The sequence below is a fragment of the Thalassophryne amazonica genome, chromosome 14 (assembly GCF_902500255.1).
Source record: "Thalassophryne amazonica chromosome 14, fThaAma1.1, whole genome shotgun sequence".
NCBI lineage: Eukaryota > Metazoa > Chordata > Actinopteri > Batrachoidiformes > Batrachoididae > Thalassophryne > Thalassophryne amazonica.
In genome coordinates this window covers 87,599,768-87,621,427 of record NC_047116.1, presented here as the reverse complement: position 1 = coordinate 87,621,427, position 21,660 = coordinate 87,599,768, and the positions used below count along the sequence as shown (strand labels likewise).

Below are 21,660 nucleotides of genomic sequence, written 5' to 3'. Positions count from 1 at the left end.
TGCCTGTGACCTGCAATCCCTCAGGCGGCACTGCATTAAAAACCGACATCATTGTGTAAAGGATCTTACCGCGTGGGTTCAGGAACACTTCAGAAAACCATTGTCAGTTATCACAGTTCGTCGCTACATCTACAAGTGCAAGTTAAAACTCTACCATGCAAAGTGAAAGCCTTACATCAACAACATCCAGAAATGCCGCCGCCTTCTCTGGGCCCGAGCTCATTTGAAATGGACAGATGCAAAGTGGAAAAGTGTGCTGTGGTCTCATAAGTCCACATTTCAAATTGTTTTTGGAAATCATGGAAATTGTGTCCTAAGGACAAAAGAGAAAAAAGCCAATCCAGACTGTTACCAGCGCAAATTTCAAAAGCCAGCATCTGTGATGGTATGGGATGTGTTAGTGCCCATGGCATGGGCAACTTACACATCTGTGATGGTACCATCAATGCTGAAAGGTACATCCAGGTTTTGGAGCAACACATGCTGCCATCCAAGCAAAGTCTTTTTCAGGGATGCCCCTGCTTATTTCAGCAAGACAATGCCAAGCCACATTCTGCACGTGTTACAACAGTGTGGCTTCATAGTAAAAGAGTGCGGGTACTAGACTGGCCTGCCTGCAGTCCAGACCTGTTGCCCATTGAAAATGTGTGGTGCATTATGAAGCACAAAATACAACAAAGGAGACCCTGGAGACCACCTACAAAGCTTCAACAATTAGTGTCCTCAGTTCCCAAATGCTTATTGAGTGTTGTTAGAGGAAAGGTGATGTAACACAGTGGTAAACATACCACTGTCCCAGCTTTTTTGAAATGTGTATCAGGCATCCATTTCAAAATGAGCAAATATTTGCACAAAAACAATCAAGTTTATCACTTTGAATGTTAAATATCTTGTCTTTGTGCATTCAACTAAATATAGGTTTAAGAGGATTTGCAGATCATTGTATTCTGTTTTTATTTACATTTTACACAACGTCCCAACTTCATTGGGATTGGGATTGTACATTGGTGTATCTAGAGACAGCTGTGTATGAGTGTTTTTAACGTGGGAATGTCACTGCACACTGACAAGCACACAGTCCTTGACAGATCCTTAGCCTGGTCCGATGGTTGGGAAATCCCACACGATCAGGGTCTGAGGACCTGCTGCAGCCTTCATCTGCCTTCACAGCCATTGGGTACACCCTGACATTGATGTGTCTGTGTATGTGTGTGTGTGTTTCTGCACACATGCAAATCTGTGAATATGATCCATCACTATAAATTACTGTGACCATGAAAGCACTATATTTTCAGAAAATATACTCAACAAAAATATAAACGCAACACTTTTGGTTTTGCTCCCATTTTGTATGAGATGAACTCAAAGATCTAAAACTTTTTCCACATACACAATATCATCATTTCCCTCAAATATTGTTCACAAACCAGTCTAAATCTGTGATAGTGAGCACTTCTCCTTTGCTGAGATAATCCATCTCACTCACAGGTGTGCCATATCAAGATGCTGATTAGACACCATGATTAGTGCACACTTAAAATACAGCTGGATAATTCAATAACAGGTAGTGGCATCAAAAACATCTTGCACATTGAACAAATGCTGGCAAACACAAACACAAATGAAAATAATGTCCGTAGGCATGTGTGCAGGTGTATATGCTTGTTTGTCTATATGTGGCCCTGCGACAGACTGTCGTCCTGTCCAGGGTGAACCCCGCTTCACGCCCTATGACTGCTGGGATTGACTCCAGCTCCCCCTAACTCTTAATTGGAATAAGTGGTTGAAGATGAGTGAGTGAGTGAGTGAGTGAGTGAGTGAGTGAGTGAGTGAGTGAGTGAGTGAGTGAGTGAGTGAGTGAGTGAGTGAGTGAGTGAGTGAGTGAGTGAGTGAGTGAGGATTATCAGGAAGGTTTTTTGTCATCATCTCACAAGAACTTCAGTCACATTAGTCATACCCAAAATGAACACTGATTGGCACACAACACCTACAACACATACATCATATAACTAAAACAAGAATAGAGCTTTGATTGCTGGTGTTGCTCTGCCTGGTTTTCAGCTCCTGTTTGTGCTTTGGGGCATGCTATCTACAGATTTATCTTGAGCAAATAAAACACTGATCCAATGGATTGTGGTGAAGTGACTGACTTGGTCATGGCAGACCACTCATCTTCTCTGTCTAATAAAAGTCTTTCAGTATCTATTTGTTCTGTGAACAAGTGATGAAATATTTGGCTGAATGTGAGCAGACCATAAAGAAAAGCTCTAAACATGTCAGAATGCATCGCACTGCTTTTCTCAGCAGTCACATCATCAAAAAATACAGACCATTTTTGGATAGCAACGCCTGGAATTGAAAAGAAACAATCATGATATCCTCGTAGTGCACACTTTCTGATGTAGTTGTAGATGTTTAACACAAATGTCACCTTAAACATTGAGGAATTATGGGTGCCTTTTTTTGGACAATCCTAGGTCTTTGTGTACTCATTGAAAACAAAGGCGAATGCTGACACCGCTTCTTTGCAGCTTGTGTTGATTGTACAGATCCAGATCAGAAAAAGTTGTGACATTTGGTAAATGCAAATTAGAAAAACCCAGTGATTCTTACATTTACTTTGAGTCCTGTTTCATTGCAGACAGCATGAACCCAAGATATTTCATGTTTTCTGGCATCAACTTCATTTTATTTGTTGATATTTGTGGTGTCAGCAATCACAAAAGCCATGGTTCAGATCGGACACGGGTTGTAAGCCATGGATCAGATCATTTTCCAGATCAGCCAAAAAAAAAAAAAAACCCTTGGAAAAAAAAGTGAAATGTACCTTACATTTCATTTTTAGGCATGAAAACGAGAAACTGAAAAATCCAGAAGATTGGCAGGGGGTCTGTGGCCCACCATAGGGACTCAGCCAGGTCCAGGTCAGAGCCCTGGTAGGGAGCCAGAGGGCTCCTGGTTTGTAGGCAAAACTATAACGTGGTTTGCAAAAGTATTCGGCCCCTTGATATTCCACACATTTATTTTATTTATGCACTTTCAAATACAAAAAGTAAATCAGGCTTCTCAATTGAAAAAAAAAATCTAAAATGATCTTCCTTAAACTCAAAACAAATCTCAACAACTTGATATAAATTAAAAATATAAAAGCCAAGATGATGGGTTACATAAGTAAGTAATGGGCCTCTTTGGAATAATACCTGGAAATAATCCCTTTTATTGCCAGTTTTCTTCAGACAAGTAAGAGGATGGAGACATGAACATTTCCAAGTCACTCAATATGTCTTGGACTTTATTCATATAAGTTATGAAGAAGTACAAACAGTATGGCACTCTGTGGTAAATCTGTATTGAGTAAACAGTTCTCAAAAATTAAGGTTAGACCTTACTTGTGTGAAGCACCTTGAGGCAACTTTGTTGTGATTTGGCACTATATAAATTAAATAAACTGAAGTGAATTGAAGTGACTGCGGAATTGAATTGACTGTGGAGGGAGAAGAATGAGGAAAGCCACCAACACACCCAGACAACCCAGAAGAATTTACAGACTTCTGTGGCTGTAATTGGAGAAATTGTGCGTGCAGAGTGCATGTTTTTGCATTTTGTATCCCTAGTTATACAGCTTCATGATGGGGTGGTATAGAGGAGGATTTTCTTTAAAAAAAAAAAGACCTGAAAGTTCAACTACAATCTTCAAGAAGGTATGTCTGAGATGCAAACATAGATTTGATGTTTTGGTGAAAGAAACATTCACATTTCAGGAACAACACGAACATGTTTTTTGCATTCATTTTGAGGTTTATAAAACATATGTATATCATCTTCTCCTTGGAACATTCTTTTTTTTTTAAATTAATGAAACTGTTGTCGCTCCAGAAGAAAAAGTGCCTCACTTTGTGATTAAATTATCTTCAAATGCTTCACTATGACCATTGATTTGACATGTGTGAGGCATTTAAAATATGTACAAAGGACTGCAGCCTGTTTTATGGCCCGTGCAGTTATGTAAATGACAAAGCCCATTGAGGATTTTTTTGCCCATTAAACACAAGAAATCCATCTAGCTTCAATATTTGTTAAGCTGTCCTTATTCTCAATGGTATTTTGCCTGTTTTGCTCATCAAAACCCCCGTTGCCTAAGATCGATGCCTCAGAGCTCATTCACTGACATCTACTTCACTTGATGGGGAACATGAAATGATTTATGTCTGCCACATGAATTAATGGATATCAGGCCCCTCTGGATTGTCACACTGGTTAGGGATTAGAAGAAAATTATTACTGTCAGTTTTTGCTAAAATGTAATCTCAATGAGCCTGGCTGTCATAGACATCCTCAATCAGTCTGTCAATGGAAGAGAAAACAGAAATAAATGCTTTGTCTGTTCAGGGGCAATAATGGATTCTTCCCTTCATCAAGTCATTTACTGACTTGTTTGGACCTGTAAATTATTGCGTGAACACTCACTATTTCCTAAGTGTCAACCCTCGGTTAAATCCTGTGGTGTTTCCCAGGATGTAGAATGTTTGTCTTCTTGTTGGCAAATCTCACTTGTTGGAATATTATTTTGTGAAATGACTTTGAAACAGACATGAGCCAAAATCATATTATATGAGAAACCAATGAATATCTCAAAAGAAGCCTTTTGCTTACTTGGCATACAGCTTGAAAATGTACCCTCAAAGGGACAGCCCTTGATCAAGTGTAATCAAAAGGCATTTTGAATAAACATATCTCTGGAACATATCCAACATATCCAGTGAACTCTTGCAACGTGGCTGCTTTTTTGAGATGACAGAATTCTCTTTCCTAGAGGTGTAATGGACCATAGTTGATTCATCATCCATACACACACACCCCCTCCCTCCCGCACACCTCCCCACGGTTTGGCAGGCATGTGAATAAATTTAAATGGTAAAGTTTACAAAATTGTGTGAAATACAGATTTATTGCCATATGAAATTGTTTTTAAAGTAATGACTGCATAAATCTCAATGAACAGTTGCAGTGAAATCACTAAGTAAGCACAAAAAAGCAGATGCCTCTTAATTTTGCTCTCCGAAGGACTTTTTTTTAAAACCTCTTAATTTTGCTCTCTAGGTGACACCAGGACGATGCGTTTCATTTAAAAATACACGTGCCAAATTTTCACTTGTTTATGCCATTTCAATTACAATAAATAAATTAAAAAATGATCTTCCTTAAACTCAGACTGAAAGCAGATGTCTACAACTTGATATCAATTAATTAAAAATATAAAATAGAGCTTCCTGATGAAGTGGTATAGAGGAGGATTTTCTTAAAAAAACAGAAACATTGGCTACAATTTGCTAGAGAGTACATCTGAGATGCAAGCCTAGATTTGATGTTCGTATGAAATCAAATTTTGTATTTCTTCATAAGTGATGTGAAAAAGTCCAAGACATATTCAGTAACTTGGTAATGTTTATGTATCCATCTCCTGACTTGTCTGAAACAAACTGGCAATGAAACGGATTATTATTTACAGGTATCAGGTTTTAGAGATTTGCTTTCAGTTTGAGTTTGAGGAATATAAATTTAGAAATTTTTATTTTTTATATTTTTGCATTTCTTGTATTTGAAATGGCATGAACAAATTAAAATGTGTGAAATACCAAGTGTTCCAATACTTTTGGAGGGCACAGTATCCTAACCTTTTGATGAGTGCAAAATGAGTGTGGTATCATTACTGTTTTGTTTAAGAATGTTTAATTTTCACTGTTGCTCTACTTTGTGTGAAATCATAGTCATATTCTATATCATAATGGTAGATATAATATTTGGCTTCATTGTTGAGATATGATAATATGGCCATATTGTGCAAGTCTACTGTCAACTAGCTGAAATTTTGAATATTAATTTACATCTATATAAAAAAATGCTTAAAGTAGCAGGGGGTTAAGAGAGCTGTAGTTTGAGGGGTCTGGGGAGTGAAGCCCCGCTGAAGATTTTACCCATGCTTATGCTCCCCAGAAGCATTTACTAAAAAAAGTCTGAAAGACCTAAATGACATGGTGAGATGATTTGTGTCTGTGACATATACATATTACTTATACTTAGAAACATGCATAAATTTGCACACAGCTCTGACCATGCATACACAGCATCTAGTTGTAGAACAGGGAAACTGAACTAGAAAGCATTGCTGATGTTACACCATGCAGCCTCATCCATATGCGTAGTTTATTTCCTCATATATTAATAAGTGGACAGGCAGTAATTACTTTGAGTTTGAAACAGATGTGTAGTCTCATTGGTGTTAAAAACTCCAAAGACACCTCTGTGAACTCAAAACCAGCTCCTAACCTCATTCACAAGCACCTTGATCTCTGCCTGCTGCTATAAGGCATGAATCAAATTGTTTCCATCCTGCAATTTTATATGAAAAATAGGCCTAAGCTGCTTTCACTGCTCAAATTTCATTAAGAGATTTTATGTTAATAAAAATGGCAGCATGGTGAGAGCAATGGGTTCTGGGACAACTGCAATGATAAAGAATATCCCAGCAGTCGTTGGCCAGTCTGCCAGTTTGTTGCAGAGCCACATATAAACAGACAAACACATTCACACTCTCACTCACGCCTGCAATCAATTTAGAGTCACCAATTCACTGAACCTTACATGTCCTTGTAAGCAGAAAGACACCGGAGCTCCTGTAAGGAACCCACACAAATACAGGAAGAACATGCAAACACCACACTGAAGAGAGCAGGTGGAAAGAAATCCCAGGACCTTCTTGCTGTGATGCTATGTTGCTAACCACTAACCACCATGCTTCCCATGATAATAATTGTCTACTTATTCTGTTCATTGGAAATTTTAATGCAGGTTACTGTGAGCTTGTTAAAGCTTCTTAAACTTGTTAAAATTTGTCAATAAGTGACTGCAACTGCTAAAGTAAGAAACCATGTGACATCATGAGTTAATGGCATTGGTGGGCACAGTTCCGCTAATCCACTAACCGCTAATTAGCAAAGCTAAGTTTTTGATTAGCGGATTAGCTTTTCAGATAACTTCAATTACCAATTAGCTTCTGCTAAATGTAGTTTTGCTAACTTTCAGTCTGCTAATGCTTTGTTGCTGGCATAGTAAGTAAAGCTGAAGGGTCAAAAACGTTTGTAAACTCTAAAATCACATATGTTAGTTCCTGTGTGTTATATGTAGAGGTGGGCGATACCGGGAATTTTGCTATTGATCCGATACCAAGTAAATACAGGCCCAGTCGATACTGATACTTTTTCATATTTAAACTTCATAGATCCAAAGAATCCTAAAGACCTAGGATAGAATTTCACCAAACATTGTACGTGACAACAAAATACTTTATTATCACAATCAACATTTAAAAAAAATCACTCAACACAACTTAAAACCAAATCTCCTGAGGTAGAAGGCTGACAAACCACAATACAAGGGTGCGCTGCTCCATGTTGTGTGACACAGTGCAGCGCTGCTCTTACATACAGAGCATAGACTTTGATGAATCTGTGTGCACAACAGTCAGTGTGTGCAGGAGAGAAAAAAGCTTGAGTATCGATCTTTTTACACGAGGATCGTTATATGATATTATCAATATTAGGATCGACCCACCCAACTCTAGTTATATGTTTTGCAGCAGTTAGGCAGCTGTGAAGAGCTGAGCTCAACCCAACCCCAGCAGAAGGGGCCAGGCTGCCTGGCTGCTCCAAAAAAAAAAGTCATTTACATTCAATATAGACTGCCATTTTATTGATTTTAACATCGACTTTGTCATTTTTACAAATTGAAAATACCACAAATATCTTTTAGTTTTAAATTAATGCATTAGTGCACTAAACTCACAGATGCCAAAAGGCATTATGGGAAAATGAGCCTCCCCATCACTGGTTGGCTGTTTATTTGTAAAAAAAAAAAACAACGCACAAGTTACTGTAATGTGTGTGTTTTTACAAATAAATTTGTTTTTGTAAATATGTCATTTGTTTTTCATTTGTAAAACAAAAGGTATTTGCAAAACTGAAAATTCTGTTTGCTCAGTGTGATTCAGCTCACCGAATGGTGACCATGTGACAGTTGGATGCTAGTTACACTCCCCTCCAATAGATGAATTACAGTTTGGTTAGCTGTGCACACCACTGGTTAATGGTCATTAAGAATGGTTGGTGTTTAAAATTTCTTGTAGCCTTATCAGTGCCACCTTGTGTTGCCACACACATTTATTTTTCTCACTGAACAGACCACACAAAAGCACCATGATCTCTATTTTACAGACATTAGTACTCTTCTTTAGCTTTTTGTTATTCCAGTGAAGAACATAAGCATCATACAGGTGTTTTGTTACGACATATGGTTAACCCTCTGGGGCCAACGCCATCGTATACAATGGCTAAGACCAAGCTTTACTAAATTCTAAATAACTTTTTAATGATATGAGATAGAAACGTACTTTTTTTGCTGAAAAGTTAACTCTGCAGACTTTCAACCCAGCCATCAGCCATCTTTGTACTCCTCATAGAAGCTGTGTGATGACGTGCACAATGTGAGTCTCCAATGGGAATTGGTTCACCGTCACATGGTTTTCCAAAATCCAATCGTATGGCAGATTTACCTCACGTGAAAAGCCAAAGATCATTTTCAGGAGTGATATGTTACAAGTTGGCCCGTTTGAATAGCCCCCTGGGTGCTCCAATGAGTACATACTATTAGTACATACTCAGTGTGCCCTGCACCATTACGCACAGCGATCAATGAAAGAAGGAGCACACGGAGAGCCTCTGATGACAATCTCACATGCTCAAACAAAGAGTGTGTAACTATCAGGATTGCTCCACTAGTTTGCATGTGAATGTTACTGGATAACTTTGCTGCTTTCTCTGCGTAAAGCACTGTTTACCATATCAATGGACAACAAAACGCATAGACCATTTTGTATATATTGTTCAAAATGTACATTTGTGTTTATTGTTTGAACCTTTTTGTTGTGCAGTCTTTCACACCTTTATAAAGTGTCAAAACAGTTGTTTATTATAGTTTGCTGTGTGTTTTGAATGAATGTGTGCGGAAAATTATTTTTCGCTTTATTGTTTCCTTGCCTGTTTTTGATTATAAACCTTTATTACACTTATAAAACACAACAAAAACATATATATTCTGAAACCACAGGTTGTCTCAAAAAAAAAAAGAGACATAAAACGTGTTTGTGGGATGCAGGGAGAGTTGTTAACAGTAATAATAAAACATTTATGCCAGGCGAGTGAACTGTCCAAAAAATGCCCTCGGACCCCAGAGGGTTACACTGCATTTCTGACAGCACAACAACAACAACAACAACAACAACAAAAAATAATTCCAGCCTCAGATTCACATTGTCTGCAAAATAAATGATTGAAGCTGGAAGTACAGTCACACACCCAGCTCACCACATTTTTTTACAAAAAGATTTTGTAACCCTTGTTGTATTACAGAAGCAAAATAATAATTACAAAAAACATCAGATACATTGAAGTAGAACTGAGCAACCACAAATAAAGTAGTAATAAATACATATCCTGAAACAGCCACATCATGCTGATTTTACTTCTCCCGTGTTCACACATAGCAGCCATGTCAAATATCATTCTTCTGTTTGGTGCTGCTCCATTTTCACATGGTTTTGTATGTAAACAAAGTAATTATCTCCATAGACATTTCCAAATTCTAGGAGTCCCACATGATATCAGTAAACATTCCATCGTCAGGTTTATGTTGCTTGATTCTTTCATATGTCCTTTCATAGTCAATAAGCAGGTAGCATCGCAAACACTAAACATAATTACAAAATAAAGCACATGAGCCAGGCACTGCTCAGCAAAACATAACATAGGCCATTATACATGCTCATCTAAAGCTCTGTTTCATGCAACACATAGGGGGGCAACTTTATTCTTGAATGGAAATTTTTAAAAAATATATTATTTTTGTTCAGAAAATGTATATCCACATCAAAAAGCTGCTCACAAAAACATGGAAACAAATAAATTCTGCAGTTATTTTCACTTTACCTTCTGCAGCCAAGCCTATCACCCAACCAGTCTGCAATATTGTATTAGACAAGATGGTATAGACAAATCATGATCATCGTAGTAGCGCTCTGAGATCCAAATCTATAAAACATTCTTTTTTAGTCTTTAATGTTCTCCATAATCATGAAATCCATTTAAAGCCCAAGTGCATAGTCTTGTTCAGGAAACTGGGTGACTGTCATGAGCTTGTTGGATTACAATAATATGTTATTTTGTCCAATAATTTTATATAAAATTTATGACCAAAATGTCTGCATCAAATTTGTAGAGTGTCAAAACATTTTGTCTAAAATGGGAATCTTTTCTGTCACAAAGTTTAAAATACCTTTGGTCACTGTCCAGGATAATGAGAAAACATAGACTGAAAATATGTTTAAGATCAAATTTTATAAATCAACTTACTAACTTACTACTAATACATTTTGAATATTTAATGATGTATGATTTGATACAAAAGCACACTACTAACACTAATCACACTCCAACCTTGACACAAAAGAAAACTTACTCATTCTTTGTTACAGCATTCAGATAGAGTACACAAAGTCTACAAGAGCAAAAATATATTTAAGAGACCCTGTGAACAGTTTTTAACTTACGTTAAAAGGTGCTGCAGTTGACATAGATACTTTTATTCACTCAGGATTTTACATGTGAGTTTCACCTCAAAGGCTGAAACAGTACCTTACATGTACAGCTATGCACAGTGTGTTTTGATAACACCGGGAACTGGAGAGGACTCATTTATGTCATGAGGTCATTGTAAAAGCAAACGCTTTATTTTAACAGTGATGACAGTTCTGTAGTGAGGTGATGGAGACCAGGAGGTGAAGACACTGGAAGATGGGTTGCAGGTGAGGTGAGCCTTGGAATGGACAAAAAGATAAATACAGATTAGATTCTTCCTTCATTGGGGAAGCACAGATCAGGATAGTAATGCGGTGTGGAAACCATTACTTGAGGCCAGCATTACCACTTCAAATGTGGACAGAGCTTACAACATCCTCATGTTCATCTTAAATAGGATACTGCTGATTAGAAGCAGGTGTGCCACAGGTGTAGGTGATTATCATCTCCACTATCAGCAAGATACAGGAAGGAGGAGAGAAAACCAGGAACAGACCAGGCTGATCCTCCAGACCACAACACAGTGTTGAACACTTTTTTTCACATATTGGATGTAAATAATTTTAAAGGATATTGCAATATTCACATATTTTTAATTCATCTTTCATAACAAGATCTAGTGTTATGATTTCATCTGTGCAGGTCTGTTCCTTTGCCAGGAATCATCTCATCTCTGACTTGCATTCATATAGTATTACAGGGAATGATGGGAGACACTCTTATTGGTTGAATTTTTGTTGGGCCCACAACCTGCCCTTGACTAATGAGAATGATAAATCCAAACCCTTTGCAAGCACCTTGGTTTTATGTTTATACACACTTTAGATGGCAGTAAGAACCTGGACATCTGGATCAACTGCATTATAGTCCCAGAAAGATTTACATATTAAAACTCTTCAAATACATCCCTGTGTGTTTTCTAGAGGAGGACATCATATTTCGAAGCTGGGATGGTGATGTTGTAAAAGTCAACACACACAGCAACAAGATGGAGCGCTTGCTGAAAAATACAACATTTGTGAGTATCAGCTATCTTCTCAGAAAAAGTAAAAAATTCTGTCCTGTAAAACAAACTACACACACACACACACACACACACACCATTGCTTGTAACTTGCATTTGGATTCACCTTTGTCAAATTTACACTGTAGTTAAAACCTGAAATGAAAATGGGTCTTAGGTTGTGTGAAGGTTGTAACACTTTACATGTTTCTGTGAACATCATTTCAAGTGTTGGAAAAATGAATTAGTAATTGGTTTGGTGTAGGAATAAAAAAGATATATTTCTTGTTCTTCCCACAGGCAACTTTTAAGGGCTCTGAGTTTGCAGTCTCCCCAGATCTGAACTTTGTTCTTCTGGCATATGACATCAAGCCGGTGAGAACTTCATTATATTCTCATTTAACCTTGGGCTGCTTGTACTGAACTTTGAAGGAAATTACAATGTCGATGTCAAAATGCACAAAGAAAACATTAGCAATCACTTGTCTGTCCAATTGTTTGTCTGGCAGTGTCAAATATAATTGCATTTTCATGAATATTTGTGGCGACATTGTCATTGGAATACGAAAGAATTGATTAAATTTCCAGATCTGCCTCAACACTATCTTTTTTTTTTTGTTGTTTTGTTAGGGTTGCCTTTCCAATATCTTTCCTTATGATTCTGCAGTTGATTTCCCTGTTACCTCTTTCTTTTTCATTGTGACTGGTTTTCTTACGATCTGTTATTCGTTCACTTTGACCTCATAAAGAAGATGGAGTGCTCAGAGTGCAACAAGCAGATCTTAGGGCCCGTCACACATAACATGATTGAAGCCAACTAGTGCACGAAGGAGGAATTGCATTCCATTCATGAAAAATGGGAACCGCCTCAAATGCCTTGTACACCTGTAGCCACAACCATCGTGTACACAAGCAGCTCATTCGATCCCCCTCTCGGCAGGTGTCAGCCAAATTCTAGGTGTCACACACGAACATCTAACACCGCTCGCTGCACACTTAGAAAAGGTGGGGCTATTTGCGTACCTGGCACGATGGTAGAGAGCAGGCGATCACATTCCAGCTGTTTGTGAAAAGTGTCTAAGTGCCACACGAAAGTGGTGTAACCTAGCGACACACATGGGTGTAACTGTGCCGAACCCCCCCCCCCCCCCCACACACACACAAATGGTGTGTGGAGTGTGTCATCGTCATCTGCCCCCAACACACATGGCTTGTGGAATGTGTTGTCACCCCTGCCTCCAACCACCAACAAACACACACACACACACACACCATGATTCCAACATTTTCAGCTGAGGTGCAGGACACAGCTGACCGCTGTGTCCTGCACCTCAGCTGGCGAACACGCAGTGCACACATGTGTGTGGGCGCTCATGCCCTTATGAGGACCGGCCAGCATCTGAGCATGTGGCACAGGGTGAAGCCGCCTGACGGCTGATGTCACTTCCACCATGTAAATTGTAGTTTACATGACAGACGAAAAGAGTGGAAATTAAATCCAACACATGAGGGTGAAGGCGTGAACTCATTCATGTCTGATTGCTTTGCTCAAACCCTAACCCTTCTTTCCACCCAAGTGTTGACACACCACTGTGAATTATACTGTCGGGTGGGATGACCTGCTCTGGCCACCAGACCAGTCATTGGTATACTTTTATACATAAAGCAATACTTGGACTGCTGCCTTCCTACAGTTGTAAAGAGAAGTGCTGGTCCTTACTCTTTCTACTCAGAAGATTACTTTTTCCTTTCTGTTCCATATGCCTGTGCTGAATTGGGTAAAAGGGCTTTTGTCCACTCCGCACCCTTTGCTTGGAATCCATTGCAGGAGTAGAAATTAACAGCATTAATTTCACTGAGCACTTTTAAATCCAAATTGAGAGTACATGAGGCCAACCCCACAGCATGTACTTATTTTTATAATATACTTGTAATTTTAATTTTTTTTTATCTTTGTATTTGTCTTTTATTTGTGTGTGTGTAATTGTGCTTTTGTATTTAATGCTGCCTATCTTGGCCAGGTCTCCCTTGAAAAAGAGCTTTTTAATCTCAATGTGATTTTCCTGGTTAAATAATAGTTAAATAATAGTTAAACAAATAAATCCATTTTTTGCAGTGCACCAATATCCACAGTGAGTCAAATAAGTATTTGATCCACGGTTGATTTTGCCAGTTTTCCCACCTGCAAAGAATTGAGAGGTCTGTAATTTTTATCATAGGTACGCTTCAACTGTGAGAGACAGAATCTAAAAACAAAACAAATTGAGAAAATTACATTGTAGGAGTTTTAAATAATTAATTTGCATTTTATCGCATGAAATAAGTATTTGATACAATAGAAAAACAGACCTTAATATTTGGTACAGTAACCTTTGTTTGCAATTGCAGAGCTCAGACATTTTGCTATAGTTCTTGACCAGTTTTGCACACTGCAGCAGGGATTTTGTTCCACTCATCCATACAGATCTCCAGATCTTTCAGATTTTGCGTTTCAGGTCCCTCCAAAGATTTTCTATTGAGTTCAGGTCTGGAGACTGGCTAGGCCTCTCCAGGACCTTGAAATGCTTCTTACAAACACTGAGGAGTGTTGGTGTCTCAGAATGCAAAAGATGGAAACCACACCCTACTTTTTCTGGGTCAGGCTCAAAACGTCTCAGTCACCCTTCATATTTACAGAACTGTTCTTTCTATAAGCCCTTTCCTTCAAAAACAGTTGTGTTATACTTGTTATGTGGGATACGGTAGGAATTGGATGACTTGGCATCTACAGAAACTGTTTTACCATGAAATTGTTATTGTGCTCCAAATACAGCAATAGTATAGTTTAATTCCATATCTTGGCATGAGTTTAAGTGTGTTTGTTCTCTGTGTGTAATTTTTAGCAAAGTTTAATGGGTAAGTTGTCATTCAGAGTGATGCACTGAGGATTGCATGTACAAATAAATTCAGTGTTATTCATTTGTACACATTCCTACTGGAAAGCTTTGAGTGAGAAGTGTTGAGCAGAACAGCATCATAAAAAACAATCTAGATTTTTTTTAATTATTATTTCATCTCCTTGTTTGCCAATAGAGAATGATTAAAAGGAACTTGCTTCTTTTTCCTGAAGGGCAGCAGGGGCCTGGTTAGAGATCAGGGCGTTAAGCTGCTGATATTTCTGGCACATCTGATACTAAAATGGCAAACAAACATCGAGCTTTGTGTTGTGGCACACAAAGAGCGGATTTTCTTTGCAAGTGTGATTGTGTGTTGTGGGAGCGCTGCCTGACAGGATTATCACAGCAATCAGGTCTGTAAGGGCACTTTATGTTTGCACCATTTCAGCTTTTCTCTTATCCAAGCTGTTTTCCTGTGAACACAGATTTTAAAGAAAGGAAGACGACAGTATATTCTACAAATTCTGTCTGAATAAGCAATGAACAATTTACACACACAGAGACACACACACACACACATATATATGTGTCCGTCTGCAGGCTTTTTTACACTCTTTGTCTTTTGTTTCTATCTGAATCTGCGCAAATGACTTATCAGTCCAATGCACGAGTGACAATCTCTCTGCATTTGTTGCATGTGTACTGTGATGTGTGCTGATGCCTCCGCTGTCGCCCCTTCCTCCTAGCTTGTTGCTCAGCAAAATCTTGGTTCCTCTTCTGTTCAGCCCTCTGTACACCTGTTCTGACAGCAAGGCACCAGGCTGTGCGGTCCTCTGCACATATTGATTTTGATGCTGCACATTTTCATGTTCTTCTTGCAGACATCCTTGAAGCGCAGGGATGGTCGACCAGCCAAATGAGTGCCATCTGCCAGCTCACTATACAGGAGTTCTTTAGGAATGTGACCCAGATCCATTCTCCTTATGTGGCTTAGCCAATGAAGGCACCTTTTGCCAAGAATGGTGAACATGCTGCTCATGTTGACGCATTCCAAGACCTCTGTATGGGCACCTTGTCCTGCCATCCGATGTGCAGAATTTGTCTAAGGCACCTCAGAAAGTAGCGATTGAGCTTTTTCTCATGTCTGGCATAGGCGGTCCATGCCTCGCTACCATGGAGGAGTATGTTGAGCATGCAGATCTGGTGGACGCGCATGAAGCTGGAGTTGTTCAAGGTTGTACCTCCACAACCTTGTTCTTGGCACGAAGTTGCCATCAGCCCTGGCCTGGTGTGAATATACACTCTGGCTTCTCCCATTAAGGGTCACTACAGCAGATCAATTGTTTCCATGTCACCCTGTCTTCTGTAACTTCCTCTGACACACTAACCACCTGCATGTCCTCCCTCAGCACATCCTCACACTGAGGATGGAGCCACTAGGCAGGAGGAGAAGAGGGATCTCTACTCCTCCTGACTAGTGACTCCATCCTCAGCATCCTTCTCCCTATATACTCTGGGTCTCTCCTCTGCACATGCCCAAACCATTTCAATCTCACCTCTCTGACGTTGTCTCCAAACCGTCCCACCTGAGCTGTCCCTCTGATATGTTCATTCCTGTTCCTGCCTAATCTCATCACTCTCAAAGAGAATCAGAACATCTTCAGCTCTGCCTCCTGTCTTTTTGTTAGTTCCACCATCTCCAGTGAGACCAGTTTGTGCCAAATGTCTCACTATTATCTTGTAGACTTCTCATTCACTCTTACAGATATTCTTCAGTCACAAATCACTCCTGCCACTTTTCTTCACCCACTCCACCCTGCCTGCACTCTGTTCCTTATCTTTCTACCACACTCTCCATTACTTTGGACAGCAGACCCCAAGTGTTTAAACCCATCTCTTTTCGCCACCTCTACTCCTTGTAACTGCACTTTTCCAATTGGCTTCCTCTCACTCACACACATGTACTCAGTCTTGCTCCTACTGACTTTTATTCCCTTGCTTTCCAGAGGATATCTCCACCTTTCCAGGCTAGACTAAATTTGCTCTCTACTCTCACTGCAGATCACAAGGTCCTCTACAAATATTATAGTCCATGGAGAGTCCTGTCTGAGCTCATCCATCAACCTATCCATCACTGTAGTGAACAAGAGAACAGAGCTGATCCTTGGTGTAATCCCACCTCCACCTTGAAGAGTCTGTAGTTCCTACTGTGCATCTCACCACTGCCACACTATCCTTGAACATGTCCTGCACTACCCTCAGATTCTTCTCTGCCACTCCAAAATTCCTCATACAATACCACAAGGCTTCTCTTGGCACCCCGTAATAAGCTTTCTCTACATCCACAAACACACAATGTAACTCCTTCTAGCTTTTTCCATACTTCTCCATCAGTATTCTCATTACGCTGATCACAGATCTTCAACTGTTTCCAAGTCTAGCTTCTGCTACTCTTTCCCATAACTTCATGCTGTGGCTGATCAGCTTAATGCATCTGTAGTTGCTGCAGCTCTACACATCACCCTTGGTCTTAAAAATGGGAACCAGCGCACTTCATTTCCACTCCTCAGGTGTCCTCTCACTTTCCAAGATTTTAATCTGGTTAGAAACTCCACAGCCATCTCTCCTTGACATTTCCATGTCTCCACTGGAATGTCATCTGGACCAACTGCCTTTCCACTCTTCATCCTCTTCATAGCTGCCCTCAGTTCATCCTTACTAATCCCTTGCACTTCCTGATTTACTGTCCGCATTATTCATCCCTTTCTCTCTCTCATTTTCTTTATTCATCAACTCCTCAAAATATACCCTCCACCTTTTCAACACATTCTCCTCACTTGTCAACACATTACCATTTTATTACATTTTACCACCCTAACATACTGCACATCCTTTCCAGCTCTATCACTTTGTCTGGCCAATCGGTACATGTCCTTTTCTCCTTCCTTACTGTCCAACTTCTTGTACAGCTCACTACTTTTTTAATCTCTCTGACTGTCCCAAATGTTTTCTGCAACCTCTTTCTCTTCCTGGACATCATCCACCACCAAATCTCCTTGTCTTCCTTCTAATGTCCAGATATCACACCCAGTTCCTTCCTAGCTGTTTCCCTCACCACTTCTGCAGTATTTTTCCAATTGTGCAAAATTGCTTCCCCTCTCACCTGCTCACTGAATTTTACACAACAGTCTTCCTCCTTCAGTTTCCACCATCTGATCCTTTGTTGAGCTATCACTCTCTTCTTCTTCACCTCTAATGTCATCCTACAAATGACCATCCTTGTTGCAAAATCAACTACCATCTGTCCTTCTACATTGCTGTCCTTCCTGTCATCATATCTACCCATTACTTCATCATCACCTCTGTTCACTTCACCAACATGCCCATTGAAGTCCACTCCTATCACCACTCTTTCATGCCTGGGCACACTCTCCACCACCTCATCTAACTCACTTCAGAAATCTTTCTCCTTCATCTCACAACTTAACTGTAGGGCATATGCACTGATGATGTTCATCATCACCCCTTCAATTTTAACTTCACACTCATCACAGACACTCGCTTAACTTCCAACACACTCTTAACATACTCTTCCTTTAAAATTACCCCAGCACTATTTCTCTTCCTATCTACACCATGATACAACAACTTGAACCCACCGTCTATGCTCCTGTTCTTACTTCCCTTCCGCTTGGTCTCTTGCAATCACAATATATCTACCTTTCTCCCATCACATCAACTAGTTTTGTCCCTTTACCAGTCATACTGAAAACATTCAAAGTCCCGACTCTCATTTCCACCCTTCTGGTATTTCTATTCTCCCGCTGTCTGTGGACAATTTCAATACTCCTCTTCTACTTCACTGTTGGGATGGTGCATGGTTTTCTCCAAACATGTCACTTGGCATTCATGCCAAAGAGTTCAATCTTTTTTCTCATCAGACCAGAGAATTTTATTTCTCATGGTCTGAGAGTCCTTCGGGTGCCTTTTTCTCAAATTCCAGGTGGGCTGCCATGTGCCATTTACAAAGGAGTGGCTTCTGTCTGGCCACTCTACCACACATGTCTGATTGTTGGATTGCTGCAGAGGTGGTTGTCCTTCTGGAAGGTTCTCTTCTCTCCACAAAGTAATGCTGAAGCTCTGACAGGTTGACCATTGGGTTCTTGGTCACCTCCCTGCCTAAGCCCCTTCTACCCCAATTGCTCAGTTTAGATTGGCGGTCAGCTCTAGGAAGTGTCCTGTCTATTTACAGATGATGGAGGCCAATGCGCTCATTGGGACCTTCAAAGCAGCAGAAATCTTTCTGACCCCTTCCCCAGATTTGTGCCTCAAGACAATCCTGTCTTGGAGGTCTCCAAACAATTCCTTCGATGTCATACTTGGTTTGTGGTCTGACATGCACTGTCAACTGTGGGACCTCAAGGATAATCAGTGGAAGCAGGAAGCACCTGAGCTCAATTTTGAGCTTTATGGCAATGGCTCTGATTTTGGAATAAGGCTGTAACATAAAAAAATTTGAAAAACATGCAGTGATGTGAGTACTTACTGGATGCACTGCAAATAAAAGCAGTGAACCTTATTTTGACTTTGCCTTCTATTTCATTGTATATCTCAAGGCCTTGGGTTTATACAGATATAAATAGGTGTCATAGTAAATGTAAGGATCACTTTTTCCCTCATTGTCCCAGCTTTTTTTTTTTTAATTTGGGGTTGTAAATTAAGTAATAATACAATAACATGCTTTTGGAGGGCGGTATGCATTTTCTAACTCGGGCGAATATCTGTCATTTTTGGCGACTGGCCATGGACGGAGGGACTCAGAAAATGCATACTGCACGACAACAGCATGTTATTTGCATTATTATCAGTTTTTACTGAGATACACAACACGTAACGCGTACATAAAAAGTTAGCTCACTTAACTTTTGTCGTGTCGGCTGGTGTGCGCTGCTCTCCAAATTCAGCAGTGCGTTCTCATCAAGCTGGCTGCTCTGGCTGCTGTTCATTGTCATGCTATCCATGAGAAAATCATCTGGACTATCCATATTGGGACCAACACACACTTCTCGCCTTTTTAGTTTTTTTTCCCCTCTGCGGACACTTCTTGGGCTGCGCACGCAGTATGATGTCATTTGTTTACGCACAGTGGGCGGGTATAGCCAGGTAGCGTCAACATAAATCTACGATACCGGCCCAGCAACGCCCCGGTAAAGTGATAATAATAATCAATCAATCAATCAATCAATTTTTTTTATATAGCACCAAATCACAACAAACAGTTGCCCCAAGGCGCTTTATATTGTAAGGCAAGGCCATACAATAATTATGTAAAACCCCAACGGTCAAAACGACCCCCTGTGAGCAAGCACTTGGCTACAGTGGGAAGGAAAAACTCCCTTTTAACAGGAAGAAACCTCCAGCAGAACCAGGCTCAGGGAGGGGCAGTCTTCTGCTGGAACTGGTTGGGGCTGAGGGAGAGAACCAGGAAAAAGACATGCTGTGGAGGGGAGCAGAGATCGATCACTAATGATTAAATGCAGAGTGGTGCATACAGAGCAAAAAGAGAAAGAAACAGTGCATCATGGGAACCCCCCAGCAGTCTACGTCTATAGCAGCATAACTAAGGGATGGTTCAGGGTCACCTGATCCAGCCCTAACTATAAGCTTTAGCAAAAAGGAAGGTTTTAAGCCTAATCTTAAAAGTAGAGAGGGTGTCTGTCTCCCTGATCTGAATTGGATAATAACATATATCTTATCTGTAATCTACACTCTCAACAGGAAAATGCTAGCACATACATCCACCCTGGTACCAAAGAGATCACAAGAAGTATGATCTGTGAATAATAGTGTAGTACATCATTTTACTCCTCTGCCTGCATTTTTCCTCTTGTGTTTACAAGTCTATAAATATTGCATCAGTAGTATCCAATAGTTATGTTACAGTTGAGCCCAAACTGACTTGAAGCCACTGTTGCTGTACGCCAGCAATCTGTGTTCATCTGATGAAGGTGCAATGTATATACCTTTTTCCTTCTTCAAGAGGCTTTTTTGTCACAGATGTGACTCATAAATACTGTTGATAGAAGGCCAGACAGAAGATTACAGCGAATACCCCCCCCAAAAAAAGGCCAAGCATTTTAAAAAAATGTCCGTTTTGGAATAGTGGCTTCCTCCTTGGTTGACAGCCTTTCAGACCATCCTGATGGAGTGCTCCCTTAAAGGTGGACAAAGTCACATCTCTAACTGATGCCTCCAACTCATTCATCAGTTCTTTATTTTGACCTTTAGAGCAAATTCTTTGACTGATGAAACTAGGAGGCACTCAGAGCGCATTCCTCTGCCAAAACCACATGTTCATGAATGCTTAAAAATACTTCCAATTCTCCAAAATCTGTTCCAGATCAAATTCAAAATAAAATCCCTTATTTCTGGAACACTGTCCATCTTCTCACCAAATTTCATCAAAATCCTCCCATAACTTTTTTGAGTTATAGTTGCTAAATATAGCAACAATGCTATATGGTAAATATAGAAATGGTAAATGGACTGCATTTATATAACGCTTTTCCATCTGTGTCAGACGCTCAAAGCGCTTTACAATAATGTTGTTGTGTGTTGGGGGTGTGTGGCTGGACATTTTGGTGTTCTTTTCTTTTCTTTGCTCTCCAGGTGGTATGAAAACTGATTTGTCTGTGGAGAAGGTGCTGGCTGAAGAGTCCTTCACCCTCATCAATGTTATGTGCAGCACCTGTGGATGGTGCTCAAGTGCAACCTTAAAGACTTTCAGCTGAAGCAGATAATGAGATGGCGTTCTGCATTTAAGCCATGTGTGATTCAAGCAGAATTGCCGGGAACTCGACCTTGTGATGTTCGTTTGTGAGACGCTGAGGACCGCACCTGGGTTTGACACATCGTGCCTGTGAAGGAAGAAGGGTGAGGGACACATGCTGTCAGCACACATCTGAGGTGATTAATTGTTTGACTAATTGTTGATAGTAACTTGGTATTTTGTTACGCAGTAGATTTGAATTGTGATGAGAATTGTGCAGCTCGCTTCTCACTGCCGTGGCGTGCAGAGTGGTAATCCTCCACC

The 21,660-nt window shown here is 40.0% G+C and overlaps 1 protein-coding gene and 1 long non-coding RNA gene across 2 annotated transcripts in view; one reads left to right on the top strand and one right to left on the bottom strand.

Moving 5' to 3' along the window:
• The window catches only part of LOC117524317 (inactive dipeptidyl peptidase 10-like), a 151,386-nt gene that overhangs the window by 26,690 nt on the left and 103,036 nt on the right, over window positions 1-21,660 (top strand). Inside the window, exons 4-5 of the mRNA XM_034186080.1 lie at window positions 11,612-11,706; window positions 11,992-12,066. Coding sequence (XP_034041971.1) covers window positions 11,612-11,706; window positions 11,992-12,066 — 170 coding nt within the window. The remainder of the gene's footprint in view (window positions 1-11,611; window positions 11,707-11,991; window positions 12,067-21,660) is intronic.
• Window positions 5,006-9,932, bottom strand: LOC117525101. Its single transcript, XR_004564957.1, has 3 exons — window positions 9,859-9,932; window positions 8,356-8,358; window positions 5,006-5,016 (listed from the first exon to the last, which is right to left on the bottom strand). It is a non-coding gene; the product is annotated as an uncharacterized LOC117525101 (long non-coding RNA).